Here is a 25,726-nt window from a genome sequence, read left to right as displayed (position 1 = left end):
GTGGTCAAGGGCTTACCGGTAGGCAGCCTTGTAAGCCACCAGGGCACCGGAGCGCTTTGGCTGGCTGTCAGAAATGAAGATGGTAGCCTAGCCTAGTGACAACGACGCGTTGATAACGATGAGGCTGGGGGTTGTGCGACTGTAGTGAGTGGGTGAGTAGTAAGTGCAAGTGCTGTCGCGAGAATGTCGCGACACCAAATGCGATCATCGTATGTGATTACGAGTAGGTGGGGTGGAGATGTTGGAAGTTGGTCTTTGAGCAGGCGCGTTGATGAGCGGTGATGGATCCGGCTAGCGTGCAGAGGCCACATCTCTGTCAAAGGAAGTCGCGACCGGTTCATCGCACCGCGCACGACCAGCATCAAAAATACATTGGACACGGTGAATCGCCTTCGCAGTAAGAGAAGGCAGTCTGTTTGCACCTGCGTTACTCTGGCCGGCGCCGTTGATGTTGCAAAAATTTCCCTCTGCTCCCTGAAACGGGACGCACGGGCCAGGCCACTAGCCCGTTCCTGGTGGTGATCCAGCCTACTTAATGACCTGTTCATTCTCTTAGATAGGCCCGCAGCCCACCTTCTCCGACGCGCTCCCGGCACCGCATCGAGTTACCACCCCATCACGTGACTCACTTCCACAACTCTGACTACACAGCCCAAACACTTCTGTGCCGTGCCCAGTGCTTCCATGGCTACGCCTGCGGGCGCCTAGTAATTTCTAATTCTCCTGGTTGCGCTCCACCTGCGAGCCCGACTGTCAAAAGTGCAGCGCGAAGATGAGGTTTGTCGCATATCGCATCGATGCATGCATGACGCGCTAACGCTTTGGTAGTGCCACCAGATTGGATCGTCTCGTAACGTGAGTATACCCGGCGCATGTCCTGCATGTCTTTCACTGCTTGATCAAACTACGTTGCCATCTTCTGCGACAAGTTAATCACGCTTGAACAGCCTTGCTTCTTTTGTCTCTGTTGACTCTCGCTAACCCCCGCCAAGGCTCCTCGAGACTGGCAGCACAGCATTAATCCGAAACACAGCAGCCGACCAGCTAGCCGACGTCCAAAAACAACATCCCGATGAGCTTTTCAATCTTCTTACCCGAGTCATACCCTATTTGCGATCAAAAAGCTGGGAAACTAGAGTTGCCGCTGCCAAGGCGATAGGTGGCATCGCTGCCAATGCCGACAAGTTCGACCCCAACGCCGATGACCAGGATGAGTCCGTCAAGCCGGAAGCCCAACCAGAGTCCAATGGCGATGTCAAATCGGAAGACAGCAATGGCGCACTGGTCAAGAAAGAAGAGAACGGCGATAGCACCCTCCCACCACTCGCCGATGGACTCGATCTTGCTACACTGGACCTGCCTTCTATCCTCAAATTCGGCAAGGTCCTAGCCTCTCTCGGTACCAAGGAGCATGACTACAAACTGGCAGCCATGGACCCCGCTGAACGACTGGAGTACCAAAAGAGCACCCTACTCAAGCGACTTGGCTTTGAAGGCGCATGGGTTGAGGACCTTACACCACCCCAGGAGATGATGCCACAAACGCCCGCTCCAAAGACTCCCGGTATGCACCGCATCGACACCAACGTCTCGCGGTCAGAGAGCATGCATCATGGTAGTTCACCTACTGCAGGTACACCTGATGGCAAAGGACTCAGCAAACGTCAGCAGAATGCCTTGAGGCGCAAGAATAAAAGACAGGCCGCCGGAGGTGCTAGCAAAGTCCAAGTTGTCGACTTTAATTCAACTGCAAGGAAAGACTCACAAGCCGACCTCATCGAGACCCCCGTTCGCCCACATCCTACTGCCCTAAAGTTTGAGAAGTCAGAGAACGGAGACGACGACGAACCTATGAACGATTACTTCTCACTCGACCGTAATGGTGGAGACGACGACGCGAAGTTTGTGAAGGAGTTCAAGGGCGCGCCAGTAGCAGAGAAGTCGTCTTTCCAAACAGAGGCTGAAGAACAAGGGCTAGAATGGCCGTTCGAGCGTGTCTGTGCGTATCTCGCCGTCGAGCTTTTCGACTATACCTGGGAGGTACGCCATGGTGCTGCCATGGGCCTCCGAGAAATTCTCCGTATCCACGGCGGTGGTGCTGGCAGGCGGAAGGGGCTGAGCCGGGCGGAGAACGATCGGCTGAATCAGCGATGGCTGAATGATCTGGCATGTCGTATGGTCTGCATCTTCATGCTCGATCGTTTTGCAGATTTCACCGGCGATAATGCTATTGCGCCCATACGAGAGACGGCCGGACAAGCGCTTGGGTCTTTGCTCCAATACATGTCTCGCGACAACGTCCTTGCAACGTTCCAGGTTCTCAATCGCCTTATCATCAACCACAACCTTCCTCTCGACACCAACCCTCTGAGCGCACCCTGGGCCCTGTGTCAAGGTGGCATGATCGGACTACGGTACCTTGTTGCTGTACGAAACGACCTACTGCTCGAGGACGGCACATTACTGGATGGAGTTCTCGCCGCAGTTATCAGCGGTCTGAGTAATTCCGACGACGATGTCCGAGCCATCAGTGCAGCCACCCTTATTCCCGTGGCGAAGGAATTCATCGAGATGCGTCCAAAATCACTTGAGCACCTGATGAATGTGGTCTGGTCTTGTCTTTCCAGTTTACAGGACGACCTGAGTGCCAGTACTGGTTTTATCATGGACCTTCTGGCCAAGCTTTGTGGCTTTCCTCAAGTTTTGGAAGCGATGCAAGCCAACGCACGACAAGATCCGACCCAATCATTCCACGAATTGGTGCCACGACTCTTCCCCTTCTTACGACATACCATCACCAGTGTCCGTGCGGCAGTGCTGCGTGCGCTGATCACTTTCCTCAACATCCAAAGCGAAGGCTCGGACGGCTGGGTAGATAGCAGGGCATTGCAACTCATTTTCCAGAACATCCTGCTTGAACGCAACGAAGGTGTCCTGAAACTCTCCCTCCAGCTTTGGAATGCTATCGTCGCAGCCTTGGGTAGCCAACTGGCGCCTCTTATGGAACCCATATTAGATGCCGTCATTCCTCTCACGCTCACACCTATTGGAGTATCACGTCACCCGATATCGTTGAACAAGTCACTACTCATCAAACCCTCCGGACAAGCCATGGGCCCGCCACCCGACTCTGAGCCGAGCCGTAAGTCGTCTCCACCAGATGGCAGTGAGCCAGCTCAGAAGAGAAGAAAGAAGTCGCGTATTGGAAAGGACGAAACGTCAACACCTACTCCAGCCTCACAGTCTCATAACGTCGACGGACACATGATCACTGGTGATCTCGAACTCATAGGCGCGGACGTCATGATCCGTTCCAGGACTTCTGCAGCACAAGCTCTCGGCAAAGCGATGGGAGCCTGGCCTGAAGAGTCGAGGCTCGAGACCTTCAGATCTAGGCTGCTGGCCCCATTGTCCTCTCAGAACTCGTCAACCCAACTGACGGCTGCAATCATCATTGAGGAGTTTGGAAAGAACCTGGCAACTAAAGATGCCTTGGCTGAGTCCTTCGTCCAGGCCCTGCTGCCTATGGTTGAAGGCGAGAGGCCTGCCGCCTACGAGGATCTTGTGCCCAAGCTGCAGATTGTTCGGACTCAATGCCACTCTTTGTTGAGCATCTTCCACGACGCCCATGTCCAAAGCCTGCCACAGATCGCTGCCCTTGTCCAGGGCATGCCGAATGCGAACCACTATGCATTTGGCGTCGCAGATGCCGAGAAGCTGATCAACGTGCAGTTCGAGAAGCTAAAGAAGGCCATGACGCCGTCCGCCCGCATGGTCGCAGGAGCAAATCTGGACACAGCACGCAAGGAAGTAGAGACGAGCATCCAAGAAGCCAAGGACATCAAGGAAGAACGCGATGTTCGCATCAAGGCCGCTGCAGCCGGTGCACTTGTCGCGCTCAACTCGCCGCCGAAGAAGCCATCACCCCCGATTAAGGCGATGATGGACAGCGTCAAGAAAGAAGAGAACGTTGAGCTACAGAGACGTTCGGCAGCTGCAGTCGCTGGCTACATTGTGTTCCTCGTCAACGCTAAGAGATCTGGTGTGGTCAACAAGGTTGTCGGCAATTTGGTCAAGTTCTACTGCATGGAGACAGCTGAAACGCCCGAGTTCGCCGGCCAGGCACACATCGAAACAGGCATTCTTACGCTCAAGAAAGATGAAGATGTGCGCGATCACCCAGACGCTGCTCGCTTCGCAGAAGAGTCGCGGGCAGCCAGGATCACCAAGCGTGGTGCGCGAGAGGGTCTTGAGAAAGTCGTTGAGAGCTTCGGCGCTGAGATTTTCGAGAAGGTGCCTATCCTGAAGGATTTGATTGAACGACCCATCAAGGACGCCTTTACCGAGGCCACGCTTCCCGCGCAAATCTTCAATGAGGACGGCGTCTTTGGCCAGGAAGTTGTTGATGCCCTATCAACTCTACGTGCTCTGGCCGGCAGTTTCCACCCAAGCGTCAGAGGCTTCGTCAAGGACCTGCTTCCACTTATTGCCAAGGCTCTCCAAAGCAAACTGTATGTCTTGCGATACGCAGCGGCCAAATGCTTCGCCACTGTCTGCAGCGTCATGTCTGTCGAAGGTATTACCATGCTTGTCGAGAGCGTGCTACCAACCATCAGCGACGGTGGAAACGTGTACGCCCGCCAGGGAGCCATCGAGTGCATCTATCATCTCATCCATGTTATGGAAGACGCAATCCTACCATATGTCATCTTCCTCATCACCCCGGTTCTTGGTCGTATGAGCGACTCTGACAACGACGTCCGACTACTGGCGACGACCAGCTTTGCCACACTTGTGAAGCTTGTACCACTTGAGTCTGGAATTCCAGATCCGCCAGGCCTTCCGGACACTCTCCTCAAGGGCCGAGACCGAGAGCGCAAGTTCGTCGCCCAGATGCTGGATGCGAAGAAAGTGGAGCCTTTCGAGATTCCTGTCGGTATCAAGGCGACGCTCCGTTCATACCAACAAGAGGGTGTCAATTGGCTGGCGTTCCTCAACCGGTACAACCTTCACGGTATTCTCTGCGACGATATGGGTCTTGGTAAAACGCTACAAACGCTATGCATGGTGGCAAGTGATCATCATATGCGCGCAGATGAGTTCGCCAAATCCGGCGATCCCAACTTCCGACGTCTACCATCTCTCATTGTATGCCCGCCAACGCTGTCTGGTCATTGGCAGCAAGAGATTCGCCAGTATGCACCCTTCCTTAGCTGCGTAGCCTATGTTGGCTCGCCACCTATCCGCGGTCAGCACAGGAATCAGCTCGATAAGGTGGATATCGTCATTACTTCGTACGATATCTGCAGGAACGACGCCGACATTCTCAAGCCCATCACCTGGAACTACTGCGTACTGGACGAGGGTCACTTGATCAAGAACTCAAAATCCAAGACCAGCCAGGCTGTCAAGCAATTCCAGTCGAATCACCGCCTCATCCTCTCCGGTACACCTATTCAAAACAACGTGCTCGAGCTATGGTCGCTCTTCGACTTCCTTATGCCCGGTTTCCTTGGTACAGAGAAGGTCTTCCAGGAACGTTTCGCGAAGCCTATCGCTGCCTCCCGGTTCGCCAAGAGCTCGTCGAAGGAGCAAGAACGGGGTGCGCTGGCGATCGAAGCTCTACACAAGCAGGTGCTTCCGTTCCTCCTTCGCCGTCTCAAGGAAGAGGTGCTGGATGACCTGCCGCCTAAGATCCTGCAAAACTACTACTGCGATCTATCTGAGTTGCAACGCAACCTTTTCGACGACTTCACCAAGCGCCAAGGCAAGGAGATTCAGTCTAAGGCCGGTAACGCCGACCGCGAGAGCAAGCAACATATCTTCCAAGCTCTTCAGTACATGAAGAAGCTGTGCAACTCACCTTCGCTCGTCGTCAAAGGTCCCACCAACAAGGCATACGAGCCGACTCAGCAATATCTTAAGAAGCACAACACTACGATCGACGACATCGCGCATGCGCCCAAGCTTAGCGCTCTTAAGGATCTGCTTGTGGACTGTGGTATCGGCGCATCCGACGTGGTCAGCGACAAGTCTGCCGCCGCTAATGGCGACCTACCGGAAGCTGTCTCGCAGCATCGTGCTCTCGTCTTCTGTCAAATGAAGGAGATGCTCGATATGGTTCAGCACAACGTGCTCGAGAAGTTGCTTCCGTCAGTGCAATTCATGCGCCTTGATGGTGGTGTCGAAGCTACCAAGCGCCAGGAGATTGTCAACAAGTTCAATACCGATCCTTCATACGATGTCTTGCTTCTGACAACCAGTGTCGGTGGTCTGGGTCTCAACTTGACTGGTGCCGATACCGTCATCTTTGTTGAGCACGACTGGAACCCGCAAAAGGACATCCAAGCCATGGACCGCGCGCATCGTATTGGTCAGAAGAAGGTCGTCAACGTTTACCGAATCGTCACGCGCGGTACCTTGGAAGAGAAGATCTTGAAGTAAGTATCCCGAACTCCCCCAGTTGAACCCTGTCACTAACAAATGCTTTCAGTCTCCAACGTTTCAAGATCGATATCGCTTCCACCGTCGTCAATCAACAAAACGCGGGTCTCCAATCCATGCAAACAGACCAGATTCTCGACCTTTTCAACGTCTCGGCCGATTCGAACGATCCTGCCGCACTACCAGCACCACCCAGCAACGCCAAAGACGATCGCACAGGCATCGACGAAAACGACGCCGTCGACGCGACCGGTGCGCTGAGAGAGAAGGGTAAGAAGGGCTTCTTGGACGAACTAGGCGATCTCTGGGACGAGAAGCAGTATGAGGAAGAGTTCGATCTCGACGGCTTCCTCGGCAAGATGAAGGCTTAAGCCATGCCCGGTGGTTTTGAGTCCCTTCCACACTACAACTACCTTGTGCCTGCCTACCAGGCCAAGACACATCATCTTTGGGCGGATTAACAGGCGTACATTGGCGTTTTCTTCTTTCCGCCACGGGGCATGACATGACATGCATATGGTATCAATGTCTCCATTGATCGATCGGGTTGGTATGATGTTTTTTGCATTCTCACAGGCTAGGTACTATGGAAATGTGTGTATTAGCATGGCGTTGGATGAGGGCTTTTTGTCTTTTTATGTTCTTTGTATCCTTTGCTTCGATTGTTGAGGGAGCGGGGAAAGTGGTTCATGTATGTCTAGCCTGTGTGAGTAGAGTATGATGTATGCTGAGAGAACTGTTATGATTGTTTTGTTACTTTGCATACTGTGATGGTGAAAGTGGTGAAGCTGTGAAGGCTACTCGTCAGCACGACGTCAATGCTTGTGAGATAGTGCAGAATAACAGAGCACTTTATGGGTGCACTACCGCAGAATAACTTAGCACTTTATGAGTACACTACCAATTCTAGGTATGCACAGATGCGCTATGAGGTTCATGTTACGCTGAGAATTGTACTCGTCTGTCCAGTCATGTCATGTATCATCACTACATGAGCGCATTCTAAGGGCTTCATGAATTCGTCATATTTGGCTACTACTCCCTCTACATTCAATTACTCACCAATCAACGCGCTTGGAAAGGAGGATCGAGTAAAGCTATTAAGTGGGCTAATGGCGAAAGGTTCGTTACGTCGTCTATAGTCGTTGCATGTTTATCGCAGTAGTAGTGACCTGCCAATGATGTAATCTTTGAGCGGCTACCGATCCGACAGTCTTGATCACGGTCACTACTAATTTGGAAGCCATCCCTCTCTCCACACCCACTCCGGCATAGGTTCTTCCCATCTCACCACACTGCCAACTCCCGGAGGGACAAATTCACTCACATGCCCATCTCTTGTCGGCAAGGCGACGAAAGCACCTTCCTTTAGCAACGGCTTCTGACCTTGGCTTATCAGCACGTACCCCGCGAGTTGGATATTGACGCCGAAGTCGTAGCACTTGGAGCGGAAACCCCGACCCATAATATTGAAGGCCGTCACAAAGTCCATCTCGCACCACTGATGACGTGTGTAGTAGACTTCTGATATCTCGGCTATTGCCTGGCGATCCCAGATGCGTACGAACTCGATGGTGGGGTTGCTGAGTGTAGGGCGGGACAGACGCTTGATGTGGTGGTAGAGGAGTTGTATCGAGGCCGTGGTGATGAAGGTGCGTATCGTGCGTTTTTCAGCATCGCTAAACCGGTAGTTCGGCAAAGAGGATACAATTTTATCTATGCTGCCGGGTAAGAATACGATCTCGTTCACAAGATATTTTTCGGGCAAGTCTGATAAATCCCAATCCGCAGTGGTTTTGCGAGCTTCGGCGAGGTCTTGGAGGAACTTGGATGTTCTGCTCTCGTAGTCGACAAGAGTTTCCGGGGCAGCGTGTTGGCCAACTGGAACGAGATCGAGTCTTGAGCGGAGGTGATCAAAGTCGCGTGCCGCAGCTCTTACAATCGGTGCTAGGGACTTGGCGTGGGTGTAGGGATCAATGCTGCCTGCAACCTTGGGCGATGCCTCAAGGATGAAATTTCGGATCGTTTGGTGGACGAGTGGCGCTGCCTCTTCGTGAATTTCCTTGCAGACTCGGAGAATAGAAGTGTTAGTGCTGCGGTGGATGAGCGTGAAAGATGGCTGGTGTCGAAGAAGCCAGTAGTCGCTGTGGTGAGGCTCGATTGTCGTGTTACTGATAGTCCGAGGAAGATTTTCGTACACGATGAATCTTACCTCCTTGGGGAGGTCAAGGAAGCGGAAGGGCTCATCAGGCATTCGTGGATGTGTCTTGTTGCGTGGAAGCTGAGGTTGCGGCTGGTATGAGAGAAGGAAATGCAGGTGCAAAGGTTTTTGTATTGTATTCAGGTGCAAGATTCATCGCGGAATGAATCCGTACGGTTTGAACCACGGTTCCATGGTCGCATGTAATGTGATGCTTGTCCAGTCATTGGTGTTGGTTGTAACCTTGGTCGCTGATTTCATGGTTCCACACTTTGCGGTAGCGCATCGTCTTCTGAATGTGCATCTTACCCTTACCTTATTGAGTGCAGCACGTGTATCACGACATCTGACCGCGTATCTTTTGAACAAACTCGCATCCCACCTTATCCATACCTGCTCACAAGTCCTGTTCAGCTTTTGACTCAACTGAGACAACAAACTGGGCAACCATGTCGCATGGGGAGGATTGTTACAGGCGCTCGGGCGACGTGATTATCAACCGCTGGGAATCGGTGGCTTCGGAAATGGACTGGCGTTCACCATGGCTTCCTTTGCTCAGGTTCCGGGCGGAGCTCGCGAGTATACACTGGCATATGATATATAAGTGTCTCCTCCGGTATGTAAACAGGTAAGTAATGGCATCTCCGGTTCCATGCAGGTAGGGCAATGTGGATGAGAAGAGAAGTTATGGCCTGGGTCACGTCCTTCTGGTGATGATCCAGCACTGCCTTCGTCGTTTGGAATGGCAGCAGAGCAGCAGAGCTCTGGCATAACCTGAGCTGGAGCTGTATCCACAGGTGAAAATCCTAGGCATGATAGAGGTGCTGGTGGCATATTCCAGTGGCGGTGTGACGGGTGCAGGTGGTCCTTCGAGAGGCCGTAACATGGTCAACATAGGCCGGGGTCTCCATGCAGCCGAGGGTGGCACTTTAGCAGATTCGGGCAGGCACAGCTAGCAGTGGCTATGGAAGCCATCCAGTCGGGGAAGAACAGTCGCTTTGGAGAAGAACGATGCAACGCAAGAAAGTTTACACAAGAAGAACAGAAACTTTGCGTACTGAGATGTGCATCGGATGCTTCGCGACCAAGTCAAATGCCGACAGTTGTTCAGGCGTCCGGGTGGGTCACGAGCTCGTGCCAGAGACACCGTTGTGCACCAATCACAAGCTGCTCACACGCAACTCCGTTCTCGATGTCGAATGATCTGACCGCCTTATCTCGCTACGACGAAGCCGCTCCATCACGAGCCTGATCAAGCCAGCTGTGCGCTTAGCATCTATATGATCGGCATTGATTATGTGGCAGCGGAGAAAGCGATTAGGAGGGTCTCCTGGCACTGGCAGTTATCGCCGAAGCCCACCGGAGCGTTTTCCGGCTGAATGCAGGTGTGCGGCACATGCAAATGAATCCGAGGCGGTCAACACGCATCGCGGTCAAAACGAAAAGCGCCATATTGCTGCTCCGGCCATGGAAGCTGAAGCGCGCAAAAAGAGTAATCCGACTAACAAACTATGGCAACGACTATGACGGAATCTGGAGATCGGATCGTGAAGTACCGCCGGCGTAAAGGCGCTGGACTTGAGGCCGAAATGAAGGTCGACTGCACAGGGCGTGGTGGAGACGAAAGGGGACAGCGCAGAAAGCAGCTAGACCGCGTTGGTAAGCGACTAATGCTTAATCTCCACCCTCGGCAAAGTGGCGTGGCCAATGCCATTATCGATTCTGGAGCCACGGCGCCTCACACAAAGGACCGTTCGGTCGTGCAACACCGGCTCCGGCGCGAAAACAACACCAAGGGCAGGTGACGTCTTCCGTAAGCAAAAGACCGAGTGTGCTGTTTGGTTCTCACAGGCTCGAGCGTGCGTGAACGGCGCAGTGAGATGTTTGCAAAACTAAACATGCGCTGACGCACCCTGCAGATTCTGCAACACTGACACCGTAAAGACACTATTTCAGGAAAATGATCTCCAGAGGCTTTGCTGGGAGGCCCAAGTGCCGGTGGAGAACCTCTGTTCAACGGGCAACACGATAAGGACCGCCCCTGAAGATACCCTGACGAGATCGCCACCTAGAGGCTCAGCTCGCACAGAGCAGAGGCCGTGAGGGCAAACGTGCCTCGCGATGTTCTCGAAATGGAAATGCTGCGTTCCTCCGCCTATAGCGCGTAATTAGAACAACAGCCGCCGGCCTGGGGATGGCGGCCTGTGTGCAGCAAGACGACAACAACACAGTCTGGACTGAACGACCAACACAGGCCGTTCATTTCTGCAACACGAGAAGCCACCGCGAGCCTCCACAGCCAACCTGCCGATCTGGTCTTAGCACCAGGCACGCACCGCCTGCGAGTGGCCAGCGGGGCGGCAGGCCAGCTTGGTTCCTGCATTAGCCCTGACATCCGCCAGACCACTTGCAGCGCCCAGATGCTTTGGCCCCTGTCGCCCGTCCTGTTTCCCCCTTTCAGTGGCCACTTGTTTCCGGTCCGCGCTACCGTGCTGTAATCTCCTGACGGTATATATCCAGGCAGCGAGGTCGCCTTGCTGTTTTTTTCACTTCACAGCCAAACTTTCGAGCTTCAAGTCCTTTGACCTTCGGTCGTCCATTCGTTGTTACCAACTAATACTATCATTAATAATACACACTCGCCAACTCTCTCCCACCACCTCCACCACCAACCAACACTTCCAACTTTACCGTTCCAAGTCCTAATACCCAACAATCAACATGCGTTACTCCATCGCCATCGCTGCCTTCGCCGGCCTTGCCGCTGCCGTTCCCCAATACGGCGCCTACCCCGCCGCCCCGGCCAGCACCCCCGCTGCCCCGGCCTACCCTGCCTACCCTGCTCAGCCCGAGTCCAGCAAGCCCGCCTACCCTGAGGTCCCTGCTGAGAGCTCCAAGGCTCCCGAGTACCCAGCCTACCCCGCTGAGACTCCCTCCGCTCCTGCTCCTGAGTACCCCGCCTCCAAGACCCCCGAGGTCCCTGAGCACGAGTCCTCCGCCATGCCTGCTCCTTCGGCCTCCAAGCCTGCTGAGTACCCCATGGAGACTCCTTCCAAGCCCGCTGAGGTTCCCTCCGTCTCCACCAAGACCCCCGAGGTTCCTGAGCACGCCACCTCTGAGGTTCCCTCTTACCCTGCCTCCTCCATGACCCCTGAGGTCCCCGAGGCCGAGACCACCTCTTGCCTCAGCTCCACCACCATCACCGTCACCGTCCCCTACCCCACCGGTACTCCCGTCGTTCCTGGTGCTGGCAAGCCCTCCGGCTACCCCATGGTTCCCGGTGCCGGCAAGCCTTCCGGCTCTGCTCCTTACCCATCTGCCCCTGCCGGTGGTGCTCCCTACCCCTCTGTCCCTGCTGGCACTGGTGCTCCCCCTGCTGCTGGCACTGGCTACCCCACCAAGACCGGTGGCTACGTCAAGCCCTCCACCCCCGCTGAGTTCACTGGTGCTGCCTCTGCTCTCAACGTCGGTGGTTTCGTTGCCGGTGTTGGTGCTTTCGCTGCTTTCTTCTTGTAAATGTCATAACCTTCAATTGAGCCTGCCTACGGGCAGGCTATGACTTTACACGATACATTGCATCGAGGATTGGTCTTCACTTCAGTAGATATCCTTGGTGTCGGAAAGGGTAATTGTAATTAGTCCGGGGATGGTGTGGTTGAATAAGAACTTGGAAAATACTTCTCTGTGCCTCATCGTGATGCCTCTATGCAATGCTGTGAACTTGATCCATTCCACAATGCTACATCAATCTGCATCTACCTACTCCTCTCGATCACTTGGCGAATGATCTCGAAGCCCACTACACACGAACGCTGAACCGATGCTAACACAACCTGGGTTTTATGCCCTACCAAAGGCCGTCATGAACTGCTGTGGCATGCGACGTAGTCGCACATGGATACACAGCATCAGCCTACATGTACGTCTTCTTTGCTTATGTACCTGCGAACGTGCCTGCTTCTTTCAGTGCCACGATGCCAAGGATAGCGCTGCATGCGACGCGATGACGCTCTATCGCCGAAGCGAAAGCTGCCCATTGATTACCGCAAACTCGCTTCCTAAGAACACCAGAACTGCACCCTACGTTCTCTTGCAAATCCGCTTCGACGACCACCTGATCACGGACGGTGATGACCCTGCATGCCGATAATTGTTGGAAGCGTAGCCTGGAAGCTATGTTTCGGCCACGAACTATAATTCGATAGCCATGGTTGTTTCATCAGCCGTGCACCGTCGCCGCGCTGCGAACGCCACCCTCTACACTTTTCAAGCTTTGCGCTAGACCAGCGCGCACCACGGACATCTAGCATAGTTCCTTCTACGGGTGCTCGGTTCGTTGGCGCACGTCTAGCATGTGGATGCAGGTGCTGCAACACGACCACGGGAACACAACAAGCTAATTGCGGCATGCCGAATGCCTCCGACAGTTACCCTCGTCCAGCTTGAGCAGACTTGCCAGCTTTCAAAAGGCACATTTCAATATTGAACTGCATAACAGACAGCTCTAACAGTCTTGGGCATGCTTAGTCAATACTCGCGTCAACGGGTAAAAGGTGGGGTTCCGGTATCCTTTGCTGCATGAAACGGCCAACCACCAATAGTACTCAAAAACATCGTCTAGACGTCTGACTTTACAGGAATGAGCGCAGGGTCACGATACTACCGCCCGAATCCAGAGCTTACCCAGCTAGCCACGTCTCACCTGAGAACCTACCCAGTCCTGCCTGGCATTCCTGGCAAATCGTATGAATTGGAGGCGTCAGTGGGCTTGCCATTTTTGGAGTCAAGAAATATTTGCTTGTCAGCTTACTTTTAGATGATAGGTCCTTTGTTTCGAATGTGTAGGCGAGGATACGACTCGGTACGCGAACGTTGGACGATCGTTGCCAATGTGCGAGCCAGCCTGACGGACCTGAGCTGGAATAATGGTATGGAAAAATTGGGAAGTATAAAGTGAGAGAGTAAACTTCCTGAAGTGAACCACGCGTTCGCTTTGGTTTCTAAAAAACCCTTCTTACTTGATCGATCTTCTGAGCTGTCGAATCAGATTCCCTCGTCTCGTTATGAAGACCTTTACGCTTTTCTCGGCCTTCCTGGCCACAGCCATCGCTGCTCCAGCCACACTTGCGCCAAGCGACATCACACCACGCACATTGGGCGTCCTCAAGGGCCTCGCCAAATGTCCGGCAAACCCAGCTCAACCCGACGGGAAATTACCAAAGGGAAGCATATCGACCTCAGCCCTGGTACCCATCAGCGCGAAGAACCCCGACAAGGCATACCCAGCTACTGAATGGGCGACCGTCACCCCCAAAGACAAATGCACAATCTTCAACCTCGAGCTCGACTCCGACGCCACCCAAGGCAAGATCTGCAACCTTGTCTTCGATTTCCCGTCTCTCGTCCAAGCACCCGGTCTCTTCGTCTTTAAGGGACCCGGACATTTCACATTCACCGGTTATGCCATCAACGCTGGTGCAGAGCCTGGCGTTACTACATACAACAAGCAGCCAGCTCCGGGCCCCAGTCCGCCCAACCCACCGCCAGTCCTGAAGCCAGGCAACAGCTACATTATCAACGGTGCGCCGTGTGGAATACCGCCTGGTATTGGCAAGGTGACTGTCAGTGGAGCATTGTGTTCCGAAGATACGACGTTGACGTTCAAGCAAAGCGACTTGATCTGTCCGTTGGGCTTTTACGTTGTGCTTACTGATGATCCTAATGCGGGAGGGTATGCGGCTCCTCACTAAAATTATTTGGTGTCGTTCAATGATCATAAGGAGCATTAATTCAGTACATTAGCGTAAAGACTCCAATTCATGTTTGCAGTGTCCAACTTTGACATTCTCTCGCGCCTTCGTGAAGAAACGGGGCTACATGTAGCGCTGTCGGGTTCGCTCTTCCCCTACCGTCATTCTGCATCGATGCAACTCCGTCATCGCCCGATCAACGTCGTCGATACCGGTATGAGGAGTGTGAAGAGATATGCTATACTGAGTATCGCAGCGATATGGACACAACCCGACGAACATCGGACATCTCCGACACCCGGTCGCTCTTGCGTGCTTGCGACGTTGCGCGGGGAAGCGTACTAACCCTATCAATCTCTACAGCGTCAAGAACTCGACTTGCTTTGTATCGATCAACCAAACTGTCCGATTTGTACCATCGCAATATAACAACTCTGTTTCGTGTATCATTTCCAGGATTCAGATGCGCATCGTCGTCCCATGTCAAGTTCATCCAACTACCTAGAAGCTCAAGATGCAAGCGCACAACAGCGCAACGATTGAACGTCTCAAGAGCACGACTTGGTACTTCTTCGATCTCGACGACACGCTCCACGAGTTTCGCAAGGCGTCTTCCGCCGCCGTAGATGCGACACTCCGCCTCATCCTGGAACACCACGCTCACCATAAACTTTCTTCCTGCAAGCCGCTCACAGTCGCCGAGCTAAGAGCGGAATACCTTAAGATGCTCAGAACCAGGACATCTGCCGCATTCGTGGATGGAAAAACAAGCCACGAATACCGCGCTGAGCGCTTTCAGGGTGTTATGAACACTTTTTGTATCGATTGTACGGAGCAGCAAATGCAGGTATTGCTCCACACGTATGAGAACACACTTATGCGGAATCTGCAACTCAAAGAAGGCGCTATACCACTTCTTGAGACACTGAAACAACAAGGGAAACAAGTGGTAATCATCACCGAAGGTCCTCAAGATTCGCAGGAACGTACTGTTGCTGCTTTGGGCTTAGGGCCATACTTCGACAGGCTCGTTACAACGAACAAGTTTGGTGTGGCAAAGATTGACGGCCTTTTTAGCAAGGCGTTGGAGATGGTTGGTGTGAAGAGCGAGGAGGTGGTTATGGTGGGTGACAGTTGGGATAGGGATGTTGTTCCCGCGGTGGAAGCGGGTATCAAGTGTGTGTGGTTAGCTGAGAAAGATGAGGGAGGAGAGAGGATTGTTGCTTTGGGAGGGGAGGAGAAGAGAGTGATGGTAGTGGATTCGTTGGTTCGGTTGCAAAGCCTAGTCCTAGAGTCCTCGTATTGATCGTTGATAAGTCTGCAGTACATATTGCGCAAATACGCAACAGAGAGAAAGCATGAAATATACAATCATCTTCGAAATCTATCTGATGTCTGACGAGGAAATGAGACCTAGTTTTTACGCCTATTGGGCTGCGGTGGTGTCTTCCTTGCCGAATCCGACCAAGTCGAAATCCCAAACCATCCCATCGGGCAAACGATTCCCGTCCTTGTCGAGGGGATACCCTTCCTTGTCAAGAATGTTTCCATCCTCATCGACGAGGTTCCCATCTTTGTCGATAAGGTCTCCCTCCTTGTTGATGAGTCTCCCATCTTCGTCGACCAGATTCCCATCCTTGTCGATGAGCTCTCTCTCCTCGTTGATGAGTCTCCCATTCTTGTCGACGACATGCCCATCCTCGTCGATAAACTGTCCCTTCTCGTTGACGAGCTTCCCTCCTTTGCGAAGGTTCCCATCCTCGTCTCTATAGGGCGCGGTCTCCAGGGCAGCCGGCATAGTGCGCAGGTAGCCATCAGTCGGCTTCCTTTGCTTCAATTTCTAGTTTTTTTCTAGTCAGCTTTGCTGGACTTGGAGGAGGAATGTCCATGTAACACTGCGGCAAAAGAATCCTTCAAAAGAAGAAGTCACGTACCTTCTCCCTCCAAAACCTCGAGCTCTGTTTGAAATGTACACCCTTGAAAGAGACGGCATGTCCTCCAGGTTCCTACTTGTTCTTAGTAATGATAATTGTCGGATAGGAATAAGTTTGCATACATTGTATATTCTGTGCTGGTTCATATCGCTCTGGGAGTCGCGCGAAGTAGTGAGTCCGAGTTTGCCGATATTTGTCGCCCCCAGTTCGGCTCCGAGATCGATTGTACTACCCGTCTTGTTCCACATGGCAATATCGCACTCCTCTGTGACCCATGTGTCCATGATGACCCAGACGCCGTAATCCTTGATTTGTTGAGGATGGTTACCGATCATGGCTGCCATGTTATCTCCAATCCATTTCACGATGATTGGGAGCGCCTTGGTATTGAAATAGTGGTGTATCACATGTGGAGATACGGCCACGCCTGCGCGAAGGTTCGCAGTGCTTCCTAATGCGAAATTGGCTCCCACATCCACAGGTGCTTGAGCAGCAATTCCGGACACCTCTGCTTTGCCGCCAAAGCCGCGACCCTCGTGATTCTCCGAAAGCTGTTTCTTCCATGTGCACGTTGTCGGGTCCTCCAGAACGAGCGGCTTGATGGGGGGTTGGTAGTCAGGGTCCTTGGTGTCCGCAAGATCAGTAAATAATCTCCAGAGTCCGTCATCGTCGAAGTAGCCGCAAGAGCCAGGATGAAAGACTTTGGAATTGGGTGGTGAATACAAGTAGGTGCCGTCGGGGCACTTCTCCATGAGAGTGGCGTATGCTAGATCCATTTCGCTGTCGTGGTTGTTTAGAAATATAAAAGGTTCAGGATGAAATGCAAATAGAGTGGCTGAAGTCTGGTCTTCTCACTTTTGGGCGATGCCCTCTATTATGCTGCCCAAGTTGCTTACCTCAACGAAAAAAAAGAAACGGACATACGCTATGAGCTGAGAATCACTATCTGCAGCTCGTCGAGCCATACCGCAAGTACTCTGGAGTAGCCAGGTTAACCCCAACAGTAATCGCCGAACAGAGGATACAGCTGCGAAGTTTTGGGCAAATGACGGGCTGCGCAAAGGTGTTGCCAGTCAAACACCAATGCACGGCTCCGCAGATCATGGAACACGGCGAGGCTATCGAAGATCATTTCCACACTCTTATGTTGATCGATAGGGCATAGCGAGAGTGTCGAAAATCGTTCCCACACCTTTATGTCGATTGATAGGGCGGCACAGTGAGGGTGCAGAAAATCATCCCCACACATCTGTAGTGATCGCTGGGGCGGCCCGCGCGCCGTCGGTGGTTCCGAAGACACACAGCTTGTACGTAGCCCGCAGACCGGCGCTGTCATATACCGTCGCCCTAACACACAACGTGTGATGGACGTTTGAGCCTGTGAATTTGCGCTAGAGTATGAATGTAGTCAGTTGTTTGTGCTTGTAAAGGCGTTGCATTCGTCGCGAACATGCCCGTCGATTTCTCTAGTGGTTGAGGGTATCTGCGAATTTCGGTATGCCAACGCACATCCGGACTCCGATCCTGATCGCACCTACGTCATTAAAAGTTTATATTCTGGACTTTCGACCACAGTTCTGGAAAGGGACTTGGTCGAAGCTTCCTATGATGTTGTTCTGTCGTCAGAAAGCTGTCGTAACTGGCGTATCTAAGCGAGGTGGGCCTGCTGTCATCGCATTTGTCGTGGGCTTCTGCGGGTTTGACTCGATCGAGCGGTCGAGAAGCTCTTTGGCAGCCGCCTTCAGTATATCAGTGGGTTCGTGTTCAGAGGGACGTCGCGCTATCGGCGTACTCGAGAACGCGTCGTTAGCGCACACGTCGCGAGAGCTGTCAGTGTCAGTGTGCTCCGTGCGCAATCTCGGCATTCGCTCCCGCGGTCCACGAGTCTTGCCGATGCCACAAGCGTGAAAGCAAAGGATTAGCACGACTTTAGCATCGATCACTTCTGCACAAGACAGCAGACCAACCGTGATGATCGTCGTCAGACAACGGCAGTTCTTTGAGCAGTTCTAGATAACACACTAGCAGCAACCTACGCCTCCATCTCAGTCTCGCCATCACACTCCATTCCGTCCATCCCGACTCACATACCACATAGCCTCATGCCCATCACACCTCACCGTCCCCCGCGCCGCGACCTTCCCACCATGCAAATGCGCAAACCTCTTAACCGCCTCATCAATAATATCAGCCATATCCTGGTTATTCATATCGAACGAGAACTCATGCGGCGTGTTGGGTATAGCACCAATACTGAACCCGCAGGGAAATTGGTGCATATGTTGTTGGTAACCTTCTGGTTTGCCTTTGGCATATCGGTGTTAGTGGGGATGAGTGGAGGCGCTGAGTGGATTTACCTTCTAAGTTGACGACCCATTCGCCGGCGTCTCCGAAGATACTAAAACACGACTCCTGGCATTCTGTTGTGGTGGGTGGGTTGGCTGCGGAGAGGGTGGTGTCTTCGTAGGTGAGTGTGTCGCAGTGGCCTAGTGTGCTCTTGTCGCCTTCGCAATAGTTGATGTCGGGGGAGAGTTGGGCTGCTGTGAAGGTGGCAGCGAGGAGGCTGAGAAAGAGAGATGATGTTGAGTGCATGGTGATGGCTTGGTGAGGTGAGTTGAGTGTGATGCTGTAGAGAGAGGAATGGTTATGAGGGAAAATGAGGTCGTCTTGTATGTGATGACATGATTCTACGCCTTACGCATACATACGAGGTGCATCACAGCGTAGGGTAGTTATTGGATGGAACATGGGATGATGTAAGAGGTGCAGCGGTGATGCGAGGTAAGTCGTATACCCGCGGGGATCTTCAGATGAAGTGACGAATCAGATTGACGGCAGCGTGTTCATCGGCGAACAACAGGCCATGATCTACATACCCGCCATCACGGCGTAGCCCATTCACACGATATAAGCTGCATGCGCGCCTAAAATCCCAGGCCAGCGCGTCGAGATACATGAGTTATACCACCCATGTATCTATCTGACATACTGACACCATACCGTCAGCTGACACTGTGCCTATCCAACGCTTTGCTCCTTCCCTTCGTCACACTTCCTGATCGGCTCCTCGAAGTGTTTCAAACTTCGGGATGCTACAACTCAGACTGTCGGTCCTTGCGATATTCTTTAGCTCGCTTGCGACCCTCCGCAGCTAGCTTAAGACCTTCCTTAGCTCGCTTCCAACGTTCCTCAGCTAGCTTGCGAGCTTCCTCAGCTCGCTTTGTACTTGCGCCAATTCATCCTTTGAAAGTACATCGTCTTCATCTGTTTCGTCCACACCATGAGATCCCAACCGCTTAGCAACACCGTCCGAAACTGAAAACATTCCCTTGTTTAGCTCAACGACCAAAGCGTGCCTCTCTTTCGATTGCTCCTTGCTTTTCTTCTTTTCAAGCATCTCACCACCCTGGAAGACAAACGTGCGGTCAGTAAGTCGCTTCCACAACTTGATGAATGGACACGACGTTTTATCGGACTTATCCGAGCTTTTTGCAATACGAGACTTGGAAGAAATGTACACGCGGCCATCGTTAGAGCCCAGCGGGAGATCACCAACGTGATTCATCTGCTCAGCAAACTCCTCCCACAGCGCGTTCATCTCAGTCTGATAAACCTCGGGCATATCGTCGAAATCAGGGTATTCCTTGTACATAGCGCTGATTCGATCCGTTATCTTCTTAAGCTTACGCGAAGGCGTGTCCTGGTTGATACGCGGTGACTCACTGTCGTCTTGGTTGAGACGCAGTGTCTCCCCGTCGTCTTTCATGTGGATAGAACCAAACCGCTCAACGAGACCTTCCACACGGAAGATCGAATGTTCGAGTTCTCGATTTAGGATAATAAAGCGTGTGTTGAACTCCTCTTTCACAGCTGGGTCGATATCAAGTGAGTTAGTGGTAGCTTGAACTCTGTCTGTGAACGTGGACACAGCCTTTTTGGCGTTATCGAGAGCGAGGATGGCGCGATTGCCAGCGGTAGCGATGCTCGCTTGTAGGGAGGCTTTTGGCGGGGCCGGGGCGGAGGCGGACACTAGGCATGCTAGGCTAGCGAAGAGGGTGGTGGTCGTGGACAGCTTCATGTTTTGTGACGAGTGACTGTGGGTGTAAGGTTGAGAGATTGAGTAGAGGCAGTGGGTGGATGGGAGGGGATCAGAAGTTAGACTGGTGGTACCATATATACATCGAGCGAAGAAGCAAGAGGGTGATTCACGCGCGGACCGTGCTATGAGAAGGCGAGTGAGCTGCCCATCGATGACATGCTTTCACTATCTACGGAGGACTAGCGGTGTCTTTCACGCGTGGTTCCATTTAGTAAGACAAACTTATGCACACTTGGATAAAGGTAGCAAACAATATGGGGTATCCTAACACATCCAAACCAACCTGCCCAAACAGATACGCCGCGCAATGCTTTTACAAGGAGACAAAAGTATCTCTTCGTTCTCTTCACAAACCACCCATCTGACTGACCTCTCCAAACCCCACTCTCGCCCTACCACCTCTCGGCCTCCCCTTCTTCATCGCACTTCCACTCCCACTCACACCAACAGCAACACTCCCCCCAAACCCACCTTCCCTCAACCTCCTCTCAAAACTCGTCACACCACCAACCCCCAACCTCGCATCCCTACTACTCTGTACAGGCGGCGCACTCATAGTCCCCAACCTACCCCTTCCCTCCCTCTCCAGAAACGAAGAGCCCAGCGGTCGCCGCACAGGAGAAAGAACACGTGCTTTCTCAGGACTAGGCGGGAGTTCAGGCCGTTTAGCGCGTACAACGCTGCGTTTACTGGGTGTTTTGAGGTAACCTGGTTTACTGCTTGTAGTAGGTGGAGGGGGCAGGGGCGTTCCGGACCAGAAGGTGGATTGTGCGGCGTCGCCGAATGAGAGATCGGATTCGTCGTCTTCTGGGATGGTGGCGGGAGGGGGGCGGGCGGCGGATTGGGGTTGTGGGTAGGTGTTTGGGCGGCGGAGAATGGAGCCTGGGGGGCGGGTTGTTGATGCGGGTGAGGGGATGGGGGCGTAGGGGTTGGGGGTGAGTGTTGGATGGCGGGGTGGTTGTTCTGGCGTGAGGGACAGGGAGAGGTCGAGATCGCTGTTAAGACCTAGAGCGGTCTCGTCGAAGGCGGTCCAGGATTCGAGACGTTGGGTTTCATCACCGGATTGCTGAAAGCCTCCTTGCCCGGCGGTGTTGTTGCCGTCGTGGTCGTCAAAGCCTCCGTCGTTTCCGTGACCGGTGTAGTCATCCTCGTCATCTCGTCTTCGTCTTCTCGACCTACTAGGAGGCGATGGACTCCCAGCCCGTTGGCCAAGCCGCTCGGTAGCACGTTCGGCCCAGAAACGAACCATGGCTCTAACGTGCTTCTCAAAGTTCCTCTCAAACAATGCTCTCGCGTTCTCCTCTTGCCTCTGGAAGTTCCAAAGACGCCAGCCCATCTTCTTCAGAGCACCAGTAGCAGCAATTTCCGTGCTTTCCTGCCGTAGAGCGACAGCTTGCCCTTCGAGTGTGTGTACAAGGTCCATGCGTTGGGACCAAATGGCGAAGTAACGGGTGGAGAGTTTGAAGGCGTGTAGGCTCTCGGCCTGGGCATGTTGCTGGCGAAGTATGAGCGTGCGGTCGTGCCATTGATGCAAGATTGCGCCACTGCTTTGGTAAGTGCGGTTGTCCAGCACATCGTTCGCCCTCTGTGTCAGCACTGCGATATGGTTTGCCTTGTCTCGCCAGTGCTCAAAAACTCTGCGCACGAGATTCGTCTTGACCATTCTACGGACTTGCGAGTATGTGTCGCGTCTGCGATTACGGCGCGCATGTTGTGTGGCTTGGCTCCATGTGTTCAGTGTATGTTTGCTAAGAACGTAGAAGCGCGCATCGGCCGACCACTGATTCAACTCTTGAAAGTGCGCTTGCCTCTCCTTGAGCTTGTCGAATATGCGCTGCTTGAGCTTTTGCTGATACTGGGACAGAATAGCGAACTGCTCCCTTCGCCTCTCCGTAGTGATAGCTTCCATCTTGCGCAGGCACGTACGCATCAGTTGAGCACGCTTGAACTGGGCGAACCGAACTTCCGCAGTATCAAGAGTGTTGACGCGCTGGTTGGTCTTGGTGACCCAGGATAGGAATGTTGACTGTTTGAGCTGTCGATCGTGGACACGCTGGAAGAGGGATACTCGGGAGGCTAAGGTCCATTTGTACAAGCATTCAACAAGGATGCGGTCGTTGATCCGATCCTCGAGAGCTTTGACGCGCAATCTATCATTCCAGGCAGTGTAGGCATTGCGTAGGACGCGCATGCGGTCAACATTGCGTGCTTGACGGGATAGCTGAGCGTCTTTGCGCCAATCCTGGAACTTTGCACGAAGCAAATGACCGTTGGTGCGTGCTTGGACCTGGCGCAGTAGCGGCTCGAGCTGTGCCTGCCTCTGGAGGGTCTGGACCGTCGTGCGAAGGAGAGAGGTCTGTCGGAATTGGTCCGCCTGGGATTGCAGAGTCTTCACTGCCACTGTCTTCTGCTGCCACGTCCGGAACGTCTTGCGCATGAGTGTTCCATCGCGCCGGTCCGTGGCCCACATGTTCCGCTCCCTCATGATCTCGGTGATCTCGCGCCATTTCTGCAGTGTTGTCCTTGCTGTCCTTGTGTCATGCCAGTTCGCTGCGCCTCTGTTGAGGTACTCGTTGTTAAGAGCATTCCACGACTTCCTGACAATCTTCTCTTCATAGTATGACTCAGCGAAGTCATTGCGATCCTGCACTTTTGCTGCGCGTGCTCGCCATATAGAGAGGAACTTTGCAAGAGCAAAGTGTTGGATCTTCAGCTCGTTGACTGCCGTGATATCGCGCCAACCGTTGAAGAAACGTGTGCGTAGAATATGCCGTCGCGCAACCGACGTTCGCTGAACCTCGTCCTCCGCACACTTTGCCCAATGTGTGAATGCCTTGGTGAGCAGGAACAGACTGCGAGCCTTGTCTGCGCGGGTTTCCAGCCGATCGAAGAAGCGATTCGTCTCTCGACCAGAACGCCTGACAAGCGCGGTATCCCGTAGCTGCAAGAGGGAGGCCCTGAGCAAGACACGACGATCGAAGGCGACCGCTGCTCTCTCCATATCGTCGCGCAAATTCGTACGCTCTTGCGTGCGGTTCCGCCATATCCGTATACACTCTCTCGTCACTCGGTGTAGCCGTTGCTCTTCGAAGGTTTCCGCATCGTCCATCAATCGGGTATCGGAGGGTCGAAACGGTTCGGGGACATATTGTTGGTGTTGTGTCTGTCGTGATTGCTGAAGGCGGCGCTGGTGTGGGGAATCGTACGGATCGTTCGGTATCGGCGCGTTCACTCCTGGTATCTGGATGGAAGAGAGGTCGAGGCTAGCCGTGTGGTCGGTGAAATCGCTCTCATCTGCATCGTGGGTTCCAGTTCTATACGTTGTGGTAGGATTTCTTCGAATTCGCAGACTGCCGTAACTTGAGACAGAAGTGCTGCGCTTGTGGACTGGCGGCTGCGGTCCGGAACTTGACCTCCGAGGCGCGATGCCATTCACTTTGGGGTGACTCGGAAGTGGCGCTGGCCGGTACGAATGCGCTTCGGTGTCTGACGTTGCGCGCCGGTGGTTGCGCGTGTTAGGATAGCCATCAGGAGCATTCTGCTGTGATGGTCTCCTCGGGCGCACAGCCAAATCGCCATAGTCGGTGCCGGCAACCTTGTCTGCAGTCCCATCGAGAAACGAGTCGAAGCTCCCGGTTCTCGTGTACCGCCCTAAGCTCGCCTGCGCCCCTCTACGCGTCGCGTCAATGTTGTTCGGAACTTCAACGACCTCTTCGTCGCCGAGTTCTCCATTGAGACCGAAATGCTCCTTCACCACGCGCAGAACCAGCGACATCAAGTCCTCGCCTTCCCGCGCATATTCCTGCATGCGCAACAGGAAACTGTGGTACAGAGCTGCATCTGTAGGCGAAGAATGGTGTTCCTTGACATATTCGTCATATGCGACGAAAAGGGCGTCAATGGATCCATCGTGGGAGTCTTGCGCGCGAAGGACGATATTGTGAATGGCATCGGAGACTACTGTAGTGTTAGTATGACCATTGATCAATTCTTTTCTCAGTTAATTTACCTTCATCCCGACAAAGATCATCAGCTGTTATAGCCCTCGCATCATCTCCATTCAGCCTCATGGAGGATAGCATTCGTGCACGCGACTCGTTCGTCTCCGGCGCGTTCGCGACAACATGGAAGGGACCGGCGGCTGTAATGATTCGAACAGCAACCAAAAAGCAGCGGCATGCAAGGAGGAATTCGTGGGTTCGTCGCGCAACAATCAAGCATTACAAGTCCAAAGTAAGAAGAGAGGAGCGATGAAGGGCTGTTGGTGCGCCCGCGTTTTGGCGTTGCAGCGACGCGCTTTGTTGTTGCAGTGGTTGGCCGCCCGCGTTCGTGGATGCGAGGGCGCCAAGGCTTTAGCTGGGTGGGCCCTGTTCGTTGACCTCATCGAGGTGGAAGGGCGTGGGTTCGCCGTGGCCAAAGAAATTCACATATCTTGCAGCATCTACTTCTTAGTGACACTGCTACTCATACTACTCGAGAGGGATACACAGTACTACTCGAGATGCCCGGTCGAACACGTCCCATCGATAAACTCGCCACAGCGGCTGCAAAATGCTCGACAGAGGTATGATACGCCCCTCAGTGACAGTCAGGTTCAACTCGATGCTGACATACTCCAGAGCGCAGTATACGGCAAATGCATCTTCGCAGACTACAACAATGTACGGAAAGACATGTGTGTCAACGAGTTCATGAAGCTTAAGGAGTGCTATCTGGTAATGTCTCCTCACCGCATCAAAAGCCATGACAACTAACCCAAGTTTCAGAAGGCATATAAGCAGCGGTGACGGCACTTGTAACGACACATCTTCATCATAGAATCACACAGCATACGAAGGCGTTCGGTGTAAACATGGAAATTTTGATTTGATTTCATCAACGATTCATGCAGCGCCACTATACTATCAAACCACACGATAACGCTACTATAGCTTGATCAACCGCAACATGAAAGTCGCCTTGTGGAGCTCTTGCTCTTCTTCGGCAATGACCCTCTCGTTACTGTTCTCCGGGATCTTGCCCTCAACCTCAGTGATGACGTGCTTGTCCACAGGTCTTCGCAAAGCCTTCTCAAACAATGGGCCCTGGTTCTCAAACGCCTGCTCCAGTCCTACACTTTCCGGATCGCTCAGCACTCGGTACTCCATGCCTACGTCGTCGGTCGGCACTAGGCCGGCCTTCTTCCGCAGATCTTGTACACGGCGGATGACTTCTCGCGCAAGACCTTCTTGCTTAAGCTCTGGATATGAGGCGACGTCGAGGAGAATGAGGACGTCGTTGTCTGTGTTGAACTCCTGGT

General features: G+C 53.2%; 8 protein-coding genes across 8 annotated transcripts; 3 read left to right on the top strand and 5 right to left on the bottom strand.

Moving 5' to 3' along the window:
• Positions 1 to 772: 772 nt before the first annotated feature.
• Positions 773 to 6,815, top strand: J4E86_002447 (uncharacterized protein; the record flags this gene model as incomplete). Its single annotated transcript, XM_051443007.1, has 4 exons — positions 773 to 777; positions 829 to 855; positions 993 to 6,440; positions 6,494 to 6,815. The coding sequence occupies 4 exons, from the start codon at positions 773 to 775 to the stop codon at positions 6,813 to 6,815; spliced, it is 5,802 nt and encodes a 1,933-aa protein (XP_051306595.1).
• Positions 6,816 to 7,812: 997 nt separating this feature from the next.
• On the bottom strand, positions 7,813 to 8,698 carry J4E86_002446 (uncharacterized protein; the record flags this gene model as incomplete). The annotated part of the gene is made up of 3 exons (XM_051443006.1): positions 7,813 to 7,825; positions 7,851 to 8,506; positions 8,657 to 8,698. The coding sequence occupies 3 exons, from the start codon at positions 8,696 to 8,698 to the stop codon at positions 7,813 to 7,815; spliced, it is 711 nt and encodes a 236-aa protein (XP_051306594.1).
• A 2,667-nt stretch (positions 8,699 to 11,365) lies between these two features.
• Positions 11,366 to 12,160, top strand: J4E86_002445 (uncharacterized protein; the record flags this gene model as incomplete). Its single annotated transcript, XM_051443005.1, has 1 exon — positions 11,366 to 12,160. One exon carries the CDS (start codon positions 11,366 to 11,368, stop codon positions 12,158 to 12,160), a length of 795 nt encoding a protein of 264 aa, XP_051306593.1.
• Positions 12,161 to 13,707: 1,547 nt separating this feature from the next.
• Positions 13,708 to 14,394, top strand: J4E86_002444 (uncharacterized protein; the record flags this gene model as incomplete). Its single annotated transcript, XM_051443004.1, has 1 exon — positions 13,708 to 14,394. One exon carries the CDS (start codon positions 13,708 to 13,710, stop codon positions 14,392 to 14,394), a length of 687 nt encoding a protein of 228 aa, XP_051306592.1.
• Positions 14,395 to 15,820: 1,426 nt separating this feature from the next.
• J4E86_002443 (uncharacterized protein) lies at positions 15,821 to 17,104 on the bottom strand (the record flags this gene model as incomplete). Its single annotated transcript, XM_051443003.1, has 3 exons — positions 15,821 to 16,234; positions 16,329 to 16,400; positions 16,451 to 17,104. The coding sequence occupies 3 exons, from the start codon at positions 17,102 to 17,104 to the stop codon at positions 15,821 to 15,823; spliced, it is 1,140 nt and encodes a 379-aa protein (XP_051306591.1).
• A 1,256-nt stretch (positions 17,105 to 18,360) lies between these two features.
• Positions 18,361 to 18,920, bottom strand: J4E86_002442 (uncharacterized protein; the record flags this gene model as incomplete). The annotated part of the gene is made up of 2 exons (XM_051443002.1): positions 18,361 to 18,410; positions 18,686 to 18,920. The coding sequence occupies 2 exons, from the start codon at positions 18,918 to 18,920 to the stop codon at positions 18,361 to 18,363; spliced, it is 285 nt and encodes a 94-aa protein (XP_051306590.1).
• A 601-nt stretch (positions 18,921 to 19,521) lies between these two features.
• On the bottom strand, positions 19,522 to 20,406 carry J4E86_002441 (uncharacterized protein; the record flags this gene model as incomplete). The annotated part of the gene is made up of 1 exon (XM_051443001.1): positions 19,522 to 20,406. One exon carries the CDS (start codon positions 20,404 to 20,406, stop codon positions 19,522 to 19,524), a length of 885 nt encoding a protein of 294 aa, XP_051306589.1.
• A 367-nt stretch (positions 20,407 to 20,773) lies between these two features.
• J4E86_002440 (uncharacterized protein) lies at positions 20,774 to 24,497 on the bottom strand (the record flags this gene model as incomplete). The annotated part of the gene is made up of 2 exons (XM_051443000.1): positions 20,774 to 24,384; positions 24,437 to 24,497. 2 exons carry the CDS (start codon positions 24,495 to 24,497, stop codon positions 20,774 to 20,776), a joined length of 3,672 nt encoding a protein of 1,223 aa, XP_051306588.1.
• Between the last annotated feature and the right edge of the window lie 1,229 nt (positions 24,498 to 25,726).

Source organism: Alternaria arbusti, assembly GCF_024043155.1.
Source record: "Alternaria arbusti strain BMP 1465 chromosome Unknown scaffold_2, whole genome shotgun sequence".
Classification (NCBI taxonomy): Eukaryota; Fungi; Ascomycota; class Dothideomycetes; order Pleosporales; family Pleosporaceae; genus Alternaria; species Alternaria arbusti.
This window is presented reverse-complemented; position numbering and strand designations above follow the sequence as displayed.